We start from the raw sequence: 14,511 nt of genomic DNA, 5'->3' as shown, positions 1-14,511 counted from the left end.
CAGGCATATCCTTTGGAGTCGTATAATCTCAAAAATGTCCGGTGCAAGATGATTCACGTTGGTTGTCTATAAATCTTCTTAAAATTTAGTTGAAAACCACACTTTTTAAAATTTATTGATATTTTAAAATCTCTTACATTTTATTTTTTATCATTTTTTATTTTAATAAATAATTTTTTTATTCTTTATTTATTACTTTTTTTCCTTCCTTCTATTTACTAATGTAACTATTTGTTATTTTATAACTTTTTTATGTTTTAAACTATTACTTCGAATATTTTAAATAAAAATTTAAATTATTTTTTATAAGTACGATAATATGTTTTTTTACATTTTATTGATTATTTAAATTATTTTTAAAATTATTACTTAAAACTATAATAAATATAAATATAAGAAAAAGTATAGATGATTAAAATAAAATTTTGTTTTCTTTGTTAAAATAAAATATTTATACAAAATTATTTATAGACAAACAGTAACTCTTAATATTTAAGGAGCTATTATTTATATTCTAAATTTTTTTTTTAAAATAAAAAATAGATGGAGATGGATTTTTTAATAAAAATATCAAAATTTTTTTGTTAAAATTTAGAGAATTAGGGGCTTTAAAGATTTGGATGCTATGTTCTAGCTGCTTACAAATTACGTGATATCATTATATATATTAGCTGTAGTAGATAAAAATAATTTTAGAATAACTTATCAATATCAAGTTATATTAATTAATAAATTTATTTTTATATAAATAACTAAAATACTTCTACGTTGGAAATATATCATGGCATAAACGGCACGTCGGTGTACATATTTTGAAAGGGATAAAAAATTTAAAAAAATCAATGTATTTATGGTCCATATTTATTCAAAGAAAAAGTATTCGCATCAGCTCCTGTTTAGAATCAGTCCCTGCACACCTTAGATGTCATAAGGTAAAATGACCAAAAACACCCTACAACAAAACCTCTCCCTCTCTCTACCCCGTGTGTCGCCCAAGCCCCCCCGCCCCCGCCCCGCCCTTCCTCTACCCCCACCCCTACCACCCGACGTCGGCATCCTCTCCCCCACCCCCACCCGGCGTCCATCTAAGCCAAATGAGAGATGCGATGGAGAGACCCACTTCGAATTGTGAGATGCGATGAAGAGGGAGGAGAGGGTTGCCGTGACTTGGGTTCGACGGTGGGGGTTGCTGGGAGGTCATGGGGCTCGGTGGTAGTAGCTAGGCTGGCGTACGACGGCGGCGGCATTGTGGCTAAGTTCATGTAAGATCCATTTTGGAAGATGAGAGGGAGCTACGCGTGGGGGCTGCAGTGGACGCTCGAAGGTGACTAGAGGGTCGCCGGTGTGAGGGAGAGCCGGTGAGGTGGTCAGTGGAGCTGCTGGGTGGCCGACAGTGGCAGATAGAGGCTGAACACGATGTCGATTGCTTGGCTGGGCTCGATGGTGGTGGTTGGGAGGGAGGAGTATCTAGTTGGGGGCTACCGTGGAGGCTTGATGTTGGTCGGCGTGAGGGTGAGCTAATGGTGGTGGCCGGTAACTGCAGGTGGCGCACGGCAGAGCTGGATGAGTTGACAGAGGGAATCGGGTAGGGGGGAGGGGATGCAAGTCGGTCTTTTTTTTTTTTAAATAAAAATAAAAATAAATTTATATGTAAAGTGTGCTACGGATCAACCATAAATAATAGCTTATCCGTAACAAACCTCTTGTTCAAACATCAATGTACGCCCATCTCTCTACCCGCGTGATAAACATCACTGACTATTCATTGTACCAACACGCCTCTCTGAATTTCGAAAAAAAAAAAGAAAAAACACGTCTCTCCTAAACATACTTTAAATGTATATATTTGAAATTAAAAATATTGTATTTAATTCTTAATTTGATCATCATTAACAGTATCATAATTTTAGTAATTTTTTTTATAATATATGGGATTATATATACACAATAACATATGTCATTTATAATTTATAATTAGAGTACTCTTATCTCTACAAATAAATTATAGAAAATAATTTTATGAGCTTTATTTGATCTATTAAATTTATTTTATAATGTGATAAATCACATCAATTTATAAAATTATTTTTATATAATTTATTTATAACTATAATATTTCCTTTATAGTTATTTAATTTTTCAAAATTTCCTATAATTTTATAGTTTTGTGTGGATGCGGAATTAAATACAAGACAACGTGGTATATAATTAATGCATTACAGGACCTTATCGATTCATTAAACAGTAGCATTTAAGAGACGTGGCAGAGTGGTATGAAAGCTGTTGTAATAAATTAGATTTATATGTATTCACTCATATTAGTTATCAAATATTAATTTGTTCTTAGATAAGATGGTTGTAAATGCGAATGATATTACATCTTTGCTTTATATATATATTAATTATTTTAATCGGAATTAAATGAGAGTTTATCCGATAAGCACATGCTGGCATGACTGCCATAAAATGATATAGACTACAGAGCCTACGACTTTCCATATTAATTGATCGTTTAAATCTATGCAACAGATAACCATTAAGCACATATGTCAAAAGTCATTTTTCCTTGCTTATCGCTCTCTTTCTTTCTTTTTTTATAATATTAATAGTATTATATATTATTTTATAGACAATACTATTACTCCATTTTGCCCCCAGTGCAATTTATTTTTTTATTTTTTTAATCTACTAAAAAACAAAAAAACGCATGACTTTCAAGGTGGGGGACATTTGTCACATGTCAGAGGGGAAACTAGTATTTAAAAAAAAAAAAAAAGACACTTTCACATTAGGAACAAAGTGGAGGCACAGATTAGCATTTTTCTTATTTAATTTTGGTGCATATATATATGTTGGGTTATCCAAAAAAGAAAATTTTGTTATTGGCAATAAATAATTGGATAGATCCTAAACATAGCGACGCAATAGTTGGTGGTGACTCATGAGAAAAAATAACTTAAATGTTATATGGGTTCGAGAACATTCTCTTTCTACTTTTATCAAACGTTATTAACATGATATTATCCGTATTAATTCTTATGTGATAAAAATTTAGACATATATATATAAATGATAGTTGTAGACTTAAGATTTATAGTCGTTGAATGAGTAATTACTGCATAATTTTTTTGAAAAAATAAATAAATACATGATTTATATGAAAAAAATTAATTTTTTTAATAATCAATTTTACTCTTTTTAAAATCATTATCTAGCGTTTGTACATTATATAATTATACATAATATATATTACTAATATAGAGAGGGTTTTTTTTTTTCAAAGTTGGTTGCTGGATTGATGAAGAAAATATCTAATTGCACTGTTTATCTTCTGAAAAACGTCTCTTATAATTAATTAAGTTCTAGAGACACGCAAAAATAAAGTTCTAGTAGAATATATATATATATATATATATAAGGGGATGATATTTAAATGGTCCACAGGCAAGAAAATGTGATCTAATTTTCTATAAATGAAACGGTCATAAATGAATCATGCCTAGTGTTGTCGGTATCAATAATGCATGCGTATTAAAAGAATTTAAACATGCCTAATTTTGTCGCAAGAGTTGACGTGATCAACATCATCAATATTGATAAATACAAGGGCAGACTGATAATCGTCATGCTCAACGCAACAACAAATGTTCAAAGGATTGGACATGTTTCTTGCAAGACACCCAGAATGATCATCATCATTATATGCTAGCTAGCTATAGTTACTATACAGGATAATTTCTATCGCATGTTGTTCCTTAAATTCCAACGATATATGATGTTCAAATCAAATTGTTAAAGATTTTACAACGTCAACCTTAATCACTTTTAAATATGAGAATTAATTATAAAATTATTTTTTGTAGATTACACTAATTATTATAACTTTATCAAATCTCCACTTAAAATAAAACAAACAATTCAACTTTTTAAACCTTAAAATAAAAATAATATTAAAAATATATATATTCTAATAATTTTTTATTTAATTTTTAGTTTCACCTCATCTCAATTCATTATTTATTATATTTTATATAGAAATTTAGTGGAGAGTTGGAAGTAAGATAAGAATTTTGACTTTGAGATAAAAGTTTAAAATATTATTTTTTAATATTATTATTATTTTAGAATTTGAAAAAATTGAATTAAGATTTGAAAATATTATATTGTTTATTATATTTTATATGAAAATTTGAAAAAATTATAATGATAAGATAAAATGAGATGAGATGAAATTTTTATATCTCATCTTACTTCCAAATCAATTTTTAAAAAAATTATAATAATAAGATGAATTAAAATAAAATACTTATTATATTTCATTAAAATAGCGAGTTTCATCTAATTTATCATGAAATGAAGCTAACATAATTTCATTTTATCTTTTTATTTATAAGTTGAAAAAGATATTTACATACCGCGAGGACACATCTTTCGCATAATTTTATTTTAGTATAACAATATAATTGAACTCAACCCCAATAATGCAGTCGATAAAGAATCCAAGTGGTTGATATATAAGTGGTTATAAATTGATGATGAACAAGTCGAATCGCCGAATAATGTCGGGTTGTTGAGGGCACAGATAAGGATTCGCTCAATTAGGGATAATATCGAGTATTCTTGGGTGGAAATCTAAAGGCAAAGCAAGCAACAATAACTCAAAAGGACAACCAAGTTGTCCACAGCTCAAATTACATGCACCGTACTGAGTTTTTGTTTGTTGCGCGCGGGACAAGACGAGATCGAACAACTTTCTTTTTCTTTTCTTTGTTTGTTTTTGTTGGGTTTAGTATTTCGATAAACACTGTGGAATATGGAGGATAAGTTGTCAACCAGAAATCTGAGTCAAAAGAGATGTATAGAATTAATATAAAATCTTATCGAATCTTGAATAGATCGAGCCCGCCCTACGAGTCGACCTATCTTTTTCCATTACCAAATTTCTTGTTGATACAGCACCACAATTAAAAAAATTCAGATTTTTTTTTTTTTTTTGGGTCCATCATGAGAAAGTAATACACGGAAGATAAGTAGGCCATGTACCCATGAAACCGTACGACAAGAATATTTTAGCTATTATTATGTATGATCATCCAGCACCAGCTGGTTATAAATTATTCATTACATTGAGATGATGGGTTTGGTTAAAGTTAAAGGTAAGCAAACATATTTTTTTAAGGGAAGAACAGCACTTAGACAATAAATGCCACTTATCATGCTGCATGCACAGCTCGCTCGATTCATGTGGTGGACTTTGGCTTATTGGCAGACAGATAGTCCAACGTCCCTAATTAACATATATTAATAGAAGGTAATTAAGAAAGAATAAGGAAAAAAATAAAAAAAATAATGGCTGATTGGTACGAACGATGTCAACGGAAGCGCGCTGCTGTGACCAATGGCTGTTCTCCAAGCTTTAGCCAATGTTGCAAAGCTGTCTTATCTCTTTAGATTGGATAAGCTATTAATCTACCGTTCATAGATATATTAATGCAGCCGTTTGGTGCAAGTGGCTACGCACAATGCTTTGCAGCCAAAAAGGTTTCTGGGATTACTGCATACAGATCATAAAAATTTGCTGATAAGGGAAACGCGTGATCCTGATCAGTTCACATCATCATCTTTGCTTAATTTTTTATATATCTTTTATTTGGCCAGTTTTGGTTACGGTACTGTTCAATGTTTTCTGAAATTAAGTTGTATTTTTAGGATTAATTATTATCGCTGTGAATGGGTTGACAGTACTAGACACAAGTTCTAAATCCAACGTCCACGGTCAAATTAACTTGTTTGAACAGACTCAGTCCCCCACCATATAGCATTAATTCAGCCTTAGCCCGGTTTACCCGAAATCTACTCTAGTCTGTTTTCTCAAAGCCACGACATAAACAACCGGTACTTAAGACATTTAAGAATATATATATACACTCTCTTCTTTCAACGACTACGTACGTACGTGACACTATTAGCTAGCTAGCTATATATAGATCTCTTTTATTATTTAAAATCTGTATATTAATAGAGAAGGACGTAGCATGACCGGCTATACATATAAAATTTACTTACCTAAAAAAAGAAGAACATTATATATATATATATATATATAAATAATTAGATCTTCATATATAATTTGGCAGCCATATATAAAATATGTATGAAGAAACTAGTACATGATGAATATCTAGGGGCGCTTTGGCTCTTGCTGTCAACGAGGTAAGTTCCATCCCTATAGCTTATTGCTATTGTAGACGTGGTTGTCTTGATCATCACATATAGCTTTCTATTATTATTATCTCCTGCCTTAATAATTTGTAAAAAAAAAAAAAAAACAAAACTAGCAATGATGGCGGACAACATATTTGATCGAGACAAAGTGAGATGGGAATCGGTTGGGTACGTAGCTCTGATCATGTCGTTGTTGCAGCTAGCTAGGTTGTTGACCACTTAGATGGCCGGGTACAATGATGGAATTCTGAACAGGTGTCAAGAAACTTCATTTCTTGGAAGGAGGAAATTAAGGTAGTACGTACGAGACACAAACTTCATGGCAAGGTCGGCGATTCTTCCTCAGATCAATCAATGCATCATGCTTGGTAAACCCTATCAGGAGAAGATCAAGATCACGCGTCAATATATTATATTATATAGTTGAGTCTTGTAAAGTTCTAAATGTTGAAGAGTTGTTCGATCTGATCTATATACATTGACACTAGTATATTTATTTATTAATAATTAATCACTAGAGCTGGGGATTAATGTTGAACCGCTCATTTTCCGTTGAATTGGTCGTTGTGAATCTCGCACTTACTTTTTTGTCAGGCTAGCTGCCCGGAAAGATAAACAGATGATCTCTGCCCTGATCAACATTTTCTAAAGGTTACAATCGTTCCTCCTCGTTATGTTATGTAATGAATGTTACAATCTCTGCCCTCCTTTATGTCGTCACGTATTGATCTCTTTTCATCCTAGTATCCTTTCTTTTCTCTAGTCTTTTGCCTCTTTTTTTACTCCTCTCTCACTTCTCTCTTGATGAGAAGCCTACCCTTAAAGTTAGATTCGAAAGGTCATATTGGACCTGGAATATTTTATTCCCTTATGATCAACCGCAAGATTTTCGTGGAATCATGCATGAGAAGTCAAGCTAGCTAGCTAGCAACTTTCGTTCCTTTCCAGTAATTAATTATTAAATATAGTTATTAGAAATAGTACTGATAATATTTGTGCTAGAAAGTTCAACGAAATGATATTTGTAATTGAACGAAAATACGACGTGACTTGCTAGGTCATGATCTAAATTTAAGAATGTCAAATTGCTTTTTGTTTATTCCTTGCATTCCAAACTATATATTATGACCCGCCAACGGTTGAAACTTGATGGCTAGAATATATATAAAAAGTTATTCTACATAATAGTTATTGTAACAGTATACACATTACACACTACGTATAGATGCGGGTGCACATACACACGATCGATACGTAGAGTATAATCTTTGGCATGTTGGAAAAGTGTATGATGCGCGCAAAGGAATCTAGATATATATTTGAGAATCTAATATTAGTGCATGGTTCGGTTTGATTCATTACCTTAATGACTTTTAGCATATTTTTAAGAATCTTTTAAGGAATATTTATTCAACGGGGCAGATTTAAAATATCTCACATGCACATGAGTTCAATTTTGTTAGAAAATACTCATGATTTTATCTTTAAAAAATTTAAATTTATTATATATACTCTACACACTGATCATTTGATAATATAATTTTTTATTAAAAATAATTCTTCCTTACTCCCTGTACATTAATTTCCTTTTTATTCTAAATTAACGTTCTTTATTTCAAACCATTATTCAATTAATTTTTCAGGGATCCTTAATTACTAGGAACTAGATTACCTTAACATTATCGAGATTTATTAAACATTAATGCATCGCACTCAAATATTCAAAGGCGTGATCATGGGCTACACTACTGTGAGGGCCCTTATCTTGCTGAAGAAAGTCAAAGGGTGTTGGCGAAAGCGAAAAATTAAAGCCACATTCATCCTCCGACACCTTCATCTACAATTTAGCGTTCCTTCCCAGCCCGATCGGTTGGAAGAGTCAGACACCCACACGCAATCAGTGCATCTTTTTTCTAATCCCTCATTTGGATTTTTGGTGTATGAAAACGATTGGGTTGCGGCTCCATCTCCATCCTCTCAATTTAAGTTTCATCATTTCTTTCTTCTTCCTCGTCTTTGCATTTTGTTTTTATATATGATTCGTCTCTAGAATCATTGAATTCTCTCCCGAGACTCTTTTAATATTTGTTAAATATTCGCACATTTTTATATATAATATTATAGACTGATCATTTTATTTTAATTTTAAATTTTGATCATTTTACTTCAAGGAAGATGAGGAAATGCTTCCGTACAAGACATTGTAATCTGTGATCATGGCAAAGTAATAAACTATCGCAACACGAGAACACTTCTATAACGTTCCAAGTCAAGTAAACTCGCAATCAAATCTTTCAATTCATACATCGGTGTCCTTCGAAAATTATATAAAGCAGTTTTAAGGAATTCGATCGGATTCGTGGAAGGGGGCAATGAAATTCACCTCTCTCACGTCATGGTTCATGTCACGCACGGATGACTGTCCATTGGATGGATTCACTTCCCATTTTCCCATTGAAAGTTATCTTTTTCCCAGTCGTTTTAAGTTTCCCCCAAAGTGGCATGGGGCATGCAGTAGTTCAAATTAGCAGTCTTGGATGTATTTGAATTTGAGTTTTGCTTCTCAACTCTGTTACATCATAGCCGCCCAAACGTGAAAAACCAACTGTATACATTTGAATTGTGTTTAGATATGAGATGAGTTAAATTGAATTATAATTAATAATATTTTGTAAATCTCATTCATATAAGTTAAACTTTTTTATAAATTGAGATACGTTCATTTTTTAGGTTGAAATATATGAAGTAGATTGAAATGATCTTTTTTTCTTTTCTTTTTTTTTAATTAAAAGTATCTAGTCTCATTAATAATTAGTTTAATAATTAGTTTGAAATGAGTTGTTTAACAAAACCTTCTATCCACTTGCACGGGACCATCATATGGGCAATTGCAAAAGAAGAGTCAACTTGCGCAAATTGTAGCACGACCATATCCAAAGAACACTCAGATAACGCACCCCAAGATGGCTGAAAGTTTTATCCATTCGACCATCAATATCTATAAGTTTAAGTTACTTCCTCAGAGCCACAGCATCAAAGAACCATCTACTATCCAGATCCAACCTCTTCGCAACATCATCATCAACGCCACAAAGAACCCATCAAGTCCACCGATGGCACAACTACCACCAAATGGACAGACGATAATAAAGATAGCTATCGATACATGGTTTTTTTTTTTTTTCAACTTCAGACGGTTTTGCTGCTTGACATGGGTATTGACATTGGGTAATAGCAACAAAACTTGTTTTCAACTTCTGTGATGGGATTTTCCCACTCACCAATGGGGGAATGTGGATCCCACCTTTTGAGTGAGAGGTGCATACGTTACCACTCGGCTTACTCACCGGGCTGTGAGATTGAGAAAATATCAGAAAAGAAGAAAAAAAGTTGGAGCCGGAAGGGAGGAATTAGTAATTATCAGTAGAGGCGTCCACAAGGACAATCAAGAGTCAACCCAACTCCGCACCTAAGCCCAACACCTTGAAAGCAACAAGTTCGAGGGAGGGAGAAGCTAAGCGAGCTAAGCTAAAAAGTAATTACAATTTTACAAGTAGAAATGGTGGAATCATCAATGCATGCATCAAGAGTTGAGAGTGGAAACCTCAACAACCTAGCATATTGAAGCAAAGCTGTGTCTCTCATATCACTTGACACTTATCCAACAAAGAAGAAGAAAAATAGTGTAGGGATGTAAGACATTGCCATTTTATTGTCAATGATGTTTCACTAAAATCATACACAAGTTCCAGACAACAGTAGGCATCCGGTAGCATAAGCGACAAGCATTTCCGCAACGTCCCAACATGTACAACCTTTTCAAAAAAACTGATAATTAAAGAATTCCAATCACAGCTAGACCTCTAGATGAACTTTTTATCAAGAAATTGTATAAGAATTCTAGAGATTACAATATTTGTTTTTTTCCTGCTGCCTTTACCTGGAAACTAAACCAACAGTGAAGATGGGAAAAATTGGAGGGGGATATTATGGCTGGGAGTATTACCTACTAACCTTATCAATACGGCCGTATAACCTTTTATCGGCATGTCTGGCACTCATATGGCTTTTCAGAACCCTTCAGGCATGGAAGTAAATTCAAAATTCTTCATCACGGTCAGACAAGCTACAAAAATTCCTTCTAATGGAGACAATCCAAGCAATGCGATGGTAATGTTCAGAGGAACTTCCTTCTATAAATCCAATAAATGGAAATATTTGTGCAGAAGTTCCATGGCTCTTGGTAATACAATATATACACAGGTAATTGGCTAGCCATCTAACAATGGGAGGAGAATATAGAAGCACGGTAAGCCTTGGGGGTTAACCAGGGCAAGCCAAATCAGGCTAGACAATCACACAACTGCAGAGGCAGTGCGACGAAGATCTGCTAAGCCATTGTTGAATTTCCCACTTGGCTGCCTGCCTTTGAAACTGCCATATCTCACCGGCTTTGGCAGAAAAAGAGACATTAACATTTTCTCCAAAGTTTGCACTGTGTACTTTGCATACTTAGCGGAACTTGGATCTTGCTCCACCAAGGGCCCGTAATTCTGCATGTAGCTTCGGTAAACAGGCACAACTGCCTGCACTATAACTTGGCACGTCTTCTCTCTCAGATCCTTGTCCAATATAATCCAGTTTGACTGCTTGGTGTACATGTCATCAAAAGCTTCATTGAACGCTTTCAATCTTTTCTTGACAAGGTCACGGGCAGTGGCACGTCCACCTGAGAACATAAGCAGACCTTCCCTGCTCAAGTGACTGGGAAGCTTTCCCCAGCTCTCTCTCAAGAAGACTGTTGCATGATAATCCTTGGACTGTTCATGTTCTTTTAACCAAGAGTCTCCTAAGAGATCCCCGACCCTTGTTCCCTTCAGGTGCTTGTACAAATGCCAGTTGGTATTCATTGCAAAAAAATTGGATATGATGAGGTCCTTCCCATAAGCCTTCTCCCATGCCACCAAATTCAGCTCAATGGCCTTGATTATGTTTAAAACCTCACTAATAAGGATCCTCTCCCGAAATTTCTCATGCTTCCAACTCCGATCAATGACCAGAACCTGGGTTAAGATTGACTTGTAGTCATCCCCAAGTAGTTTATTACAGTAATCAATAATGACGATCACCAATCTTGGTACACTCCCATCTGAAGGAGGCGAGGTCTGTCGCTGCAACTCAACCTGACCCAGAAGCTCCGAGAACACCTCTGCTGCCCCATTAATCACCCTCCTGATGAGATCCCTTGTCAAGTTTTGGATTTCAACACATGCTGCTCCACCAAACAACCGGTTAAAATCCAATCTCAATTTGTTCAATGATGCAAATATATCCAACAGCTTTAGCAGCTTATTAGGGTCTTTCCTGCTCTCTGTAACTGTCTTCCCAAATTGAAGAAATGCGAGAATACCAGCCTGAGCAGCTATCCTTGCAAAGCAACCCATCCACACATCTAATCCCATCCTCTCAAAAACATCAATACAAAGCTTATACTCCGCCTCAAATAAATGCTTCACTGCAAACTCCAAATGCTTACCCCACTGCGCAATATAGCCCTCTATGCTTTGGACATCATTAAATTCAGATACTGAGATCTCGAGGTAATCCAAATTAAGAGCCTGTAAACTTGCTCTAACATTTGAACTACGAACTTCAACGTAGATCACTATGCACTTCTCGAGTCTGTTATTAGCAATTAATCTCCCAAGAATTGCTTGCAACTTCTGGATAATAGAGACCGGTAAAGGTGATGGTGCAATGCATGCTTGCTCAACAACGGCGGATGATGATGACATCGGAAGTGGCACGCTATGTTCAGTCAAGAGCTGCCGGAAATCATTTTCCAACTTATCCAATGCGGCATCTAAAAGTCCACCATCAAGGTGTGCCCTCTCCCCATCATTCTGCAATTCTCTAAGATTTTTCAAGGAACTCTTTAAATTGGAAAGGTACCGATCATCGGCCACCATATTATCCTCCAGATACTCTACTATATCCTCCAGCCACTGAATTGCCAGTCCACAATTGTCCCCCAGAAACTTCAACGCCTCCTGCAGGCGTTTCAACACTGACAAGTAGCCCGGGAGATCGTTCCGGGGATCAGATAACAATGACTTTTCAAGGCCATGAACAGCATCAAAAACCTTAAGCACCGCTGCGGCAGGGCTTACCGCACGGTTAATGTGGCCCCCGACGGCAACAAGGGCTTCCTTTTCTGCTCGAATGGGCCGCACGGCAGCTCCCAGGGAAGGTAATCTCAGGCTAATCTCTTCTAATCTAGGCCCAGATCTCTCTAAAGCTAACCCCAGGGCCTTTGATTTATCTAAGCTTAGTCTCAATGATTTGGAAGCAGATATTAAGTTACCGATCTTATGGTCATTCACCGACGCCGCCATCGGAATACAAAAACCCCAAAACCCTAAGAAAACAGAAGCTTGAACGTCTAAATCTTACGGAATCGATAAAAGCAAGTAGCTTCGGAAGACAGCTAGTACAATCAGCAGCTGGTTTTCCTAAAAGGTAATCTCGTCAATCTTTGGGAATCATCGAAAACGGTATTCCAGATCAACAGATTTGCAGGTGTTGCACCAAAATCTCGCCAAATCATAACCGAAGCGAACGCATAGAAATGGTTGCGGAAAAATGTTACCGAATCGGCAACTACCAAGCATACGAGATGATTCTTCTTTTCAGGTGGAAAGGGCAAGAAAAAATGTGTGCGCGCAGGCGCGTGCGTGTGTGTGTGTGTGAGAGAGAGAGAGAGAGAGAGAGACTCACTTGGAAATGGAGAGAACGTGAGGTGAGGTTAGGTGAGGAATTGGTAGAGCGAGTCGACCTGGCTAGTTGAATCGGAGGAAGTTAAACTGGAAAGAAACGAGAGAGAGAGAGAGAGAGAGAGATTGGATTCTGAATCGGAATTATCGAATCTCCAGAGAGGATTAATGAGAGAAGAGAAAACCCCAACAAAACGCGGATGCGATGAGATGCTCTTTACAAGTACTCCCCCCTCTCCGCTTTTCCTTTTTTTTGCAATTTTCATTGCTTTTTAATTTTTATGGGACAAGCCCAGACCATTCCAGTCCAGGGCAAACTGAATGACAGTAAGGTTCAATTTAGACATTGAGATTTTTTATTTTAAATATAAAATTTTTATTTCATTATTATAATTTTTATAAATTTTTATATAAAATATAATAAATAATTTAATTTTTTAAATTTTAAAATAATAAAAATATTAAAATATAATATTTTAATATTTAATCTTAAAATTTAAAATTCTTATTTGAAAAATCTCAATTACCAAGCAGAACCCACACCTACCTACACATGCGCACACCTCCCTCCCTCCCCTCCCTTCTCTCTCGAAATTTATTATATATTTTCTTGCTACAAATTTTTCTCTGCATTGAGCGACAGACAGGCAGGAAAGCTCGCTCGCTTGCTCTCTTCCACCTCAAAACACTTCTGAAAAATGTTGCTATCTATTTACGATTTATTTTGTATTTAATTTTTTAAAATTTTTATTTTACTTAATGATTCAGTAAATAATTATTAATAAAAGTATATATTTTTAAAAAATTTTCTTAGCTAAGGATGTTAAAAGAATACTTAAAAAAATGATTAAAAAAATTAATACCTTATAAATAATAAATAAGTAGTGATAGGGTAGTAAGTCTATCACTATCCCTTCTCAATTCCCACACGAAACACAACAAGCTGGCTCTCTCCAATTCTATAAGGGATAATTAAAAGAGAAATGATAGATACACAACTTATTTCACAATAATTTACACAATACATATTCTAAAATAAGGATCTTTTTGTAAAGTAATGTTAATTTTATAAAGTAGTTTACAAAAATACACCTCATTTTAAACATTATTTTAAAAAATATAACGTGTATTTATTATTTTTCTAATTAAAATGGCTTGGAAATTTGAGACCGAACAAACAAAACAAAGATGCAGCCTCCTTTTTTATTCTTTTCCTAATCATTCTCTTTATTGTGGGTGGGTTGTTAGGAGCCTCCCATAAACAAAATCAGTGTTTTGACCTTTTTAGCGTTATGATTATGAGTATGATTGCTATTCTTTTTCCCTGGTGTCTCAATTAATCATATGACTGCAAATCATTGCGGTTCTGTAATTAGTTGTGCAACTCTCGTGTAGAATTACTGTTTTCTTTAATTCTTGGGAAATAATTTATGAAAATACAACCACATGATTCTCTGTTGTATTGATAATCAAAGACTATAGCCATCCAATATTCCTCGGCTTTGAGGGCTTA

At 34.6% G+C, this 14,511-nt stretch overlaps 1 protein-coding gene and 1 long non-coding RNA gene across 2 annotated transcripts; one reads left to right on the top strand and one right to left on the bottom strand.

Annotated features, from left to right (window-relative positions):
• Nucleotides 1-5,140: 5,140 nt before the first annotated feature.
• On the top strand, nucleotides 5,141-6,899 carry LOC122317260. The gene is made up of 2 exons (XR_006244407.1): nucleotides 5,141-6,213; nucleotides 6,425-6,899. It is a non-coding gene; the product is annotated as an uncharacterized LOC122317260 (long non-coding RNA).
• A 3,012-nt stretch (nucleotides 6,900-9,911) lies between these two features.
• LOC122315979 (exocyst complex component EXO70A1-like) lies at nucleotides 9,912-13,265 on the bottom strand. The gene has a single exon (XM_043132368.1). The coding sequence runs from the start codon at nucleotides 12,618-12,620 to the stop codon at nucleotides 10,581-10,583; it is 2,040 nt and encodes a 679-aa protein (XP_042988302.1). The 5' UTR covers nucleotides 12,621-13,265; the 3' UTR covers nucleotides 9,912-10,580.
• Between the last annotated feature and the right edge of the window lie 1,246 nt (nucleotides 13,266-14,511).

This window comes from Carya illinoinensis, chromosome 7 (genome assembly GCF_018687715.1).
Source record: "Carya illinoinensis cultivar Pawnee chromosome 7, C.illinoinensisPawnee_v1, whole genome shotgun sequence".
NCBI lineage: Eukaryota > Viridiplantae > Streptophyta > Magnoliopsida > Fagales > Juglandaceae > Carya > Carya illinoinensis.
This window is presented reverse-complemented; position numbering and strand designations above follow the sequence as displayed.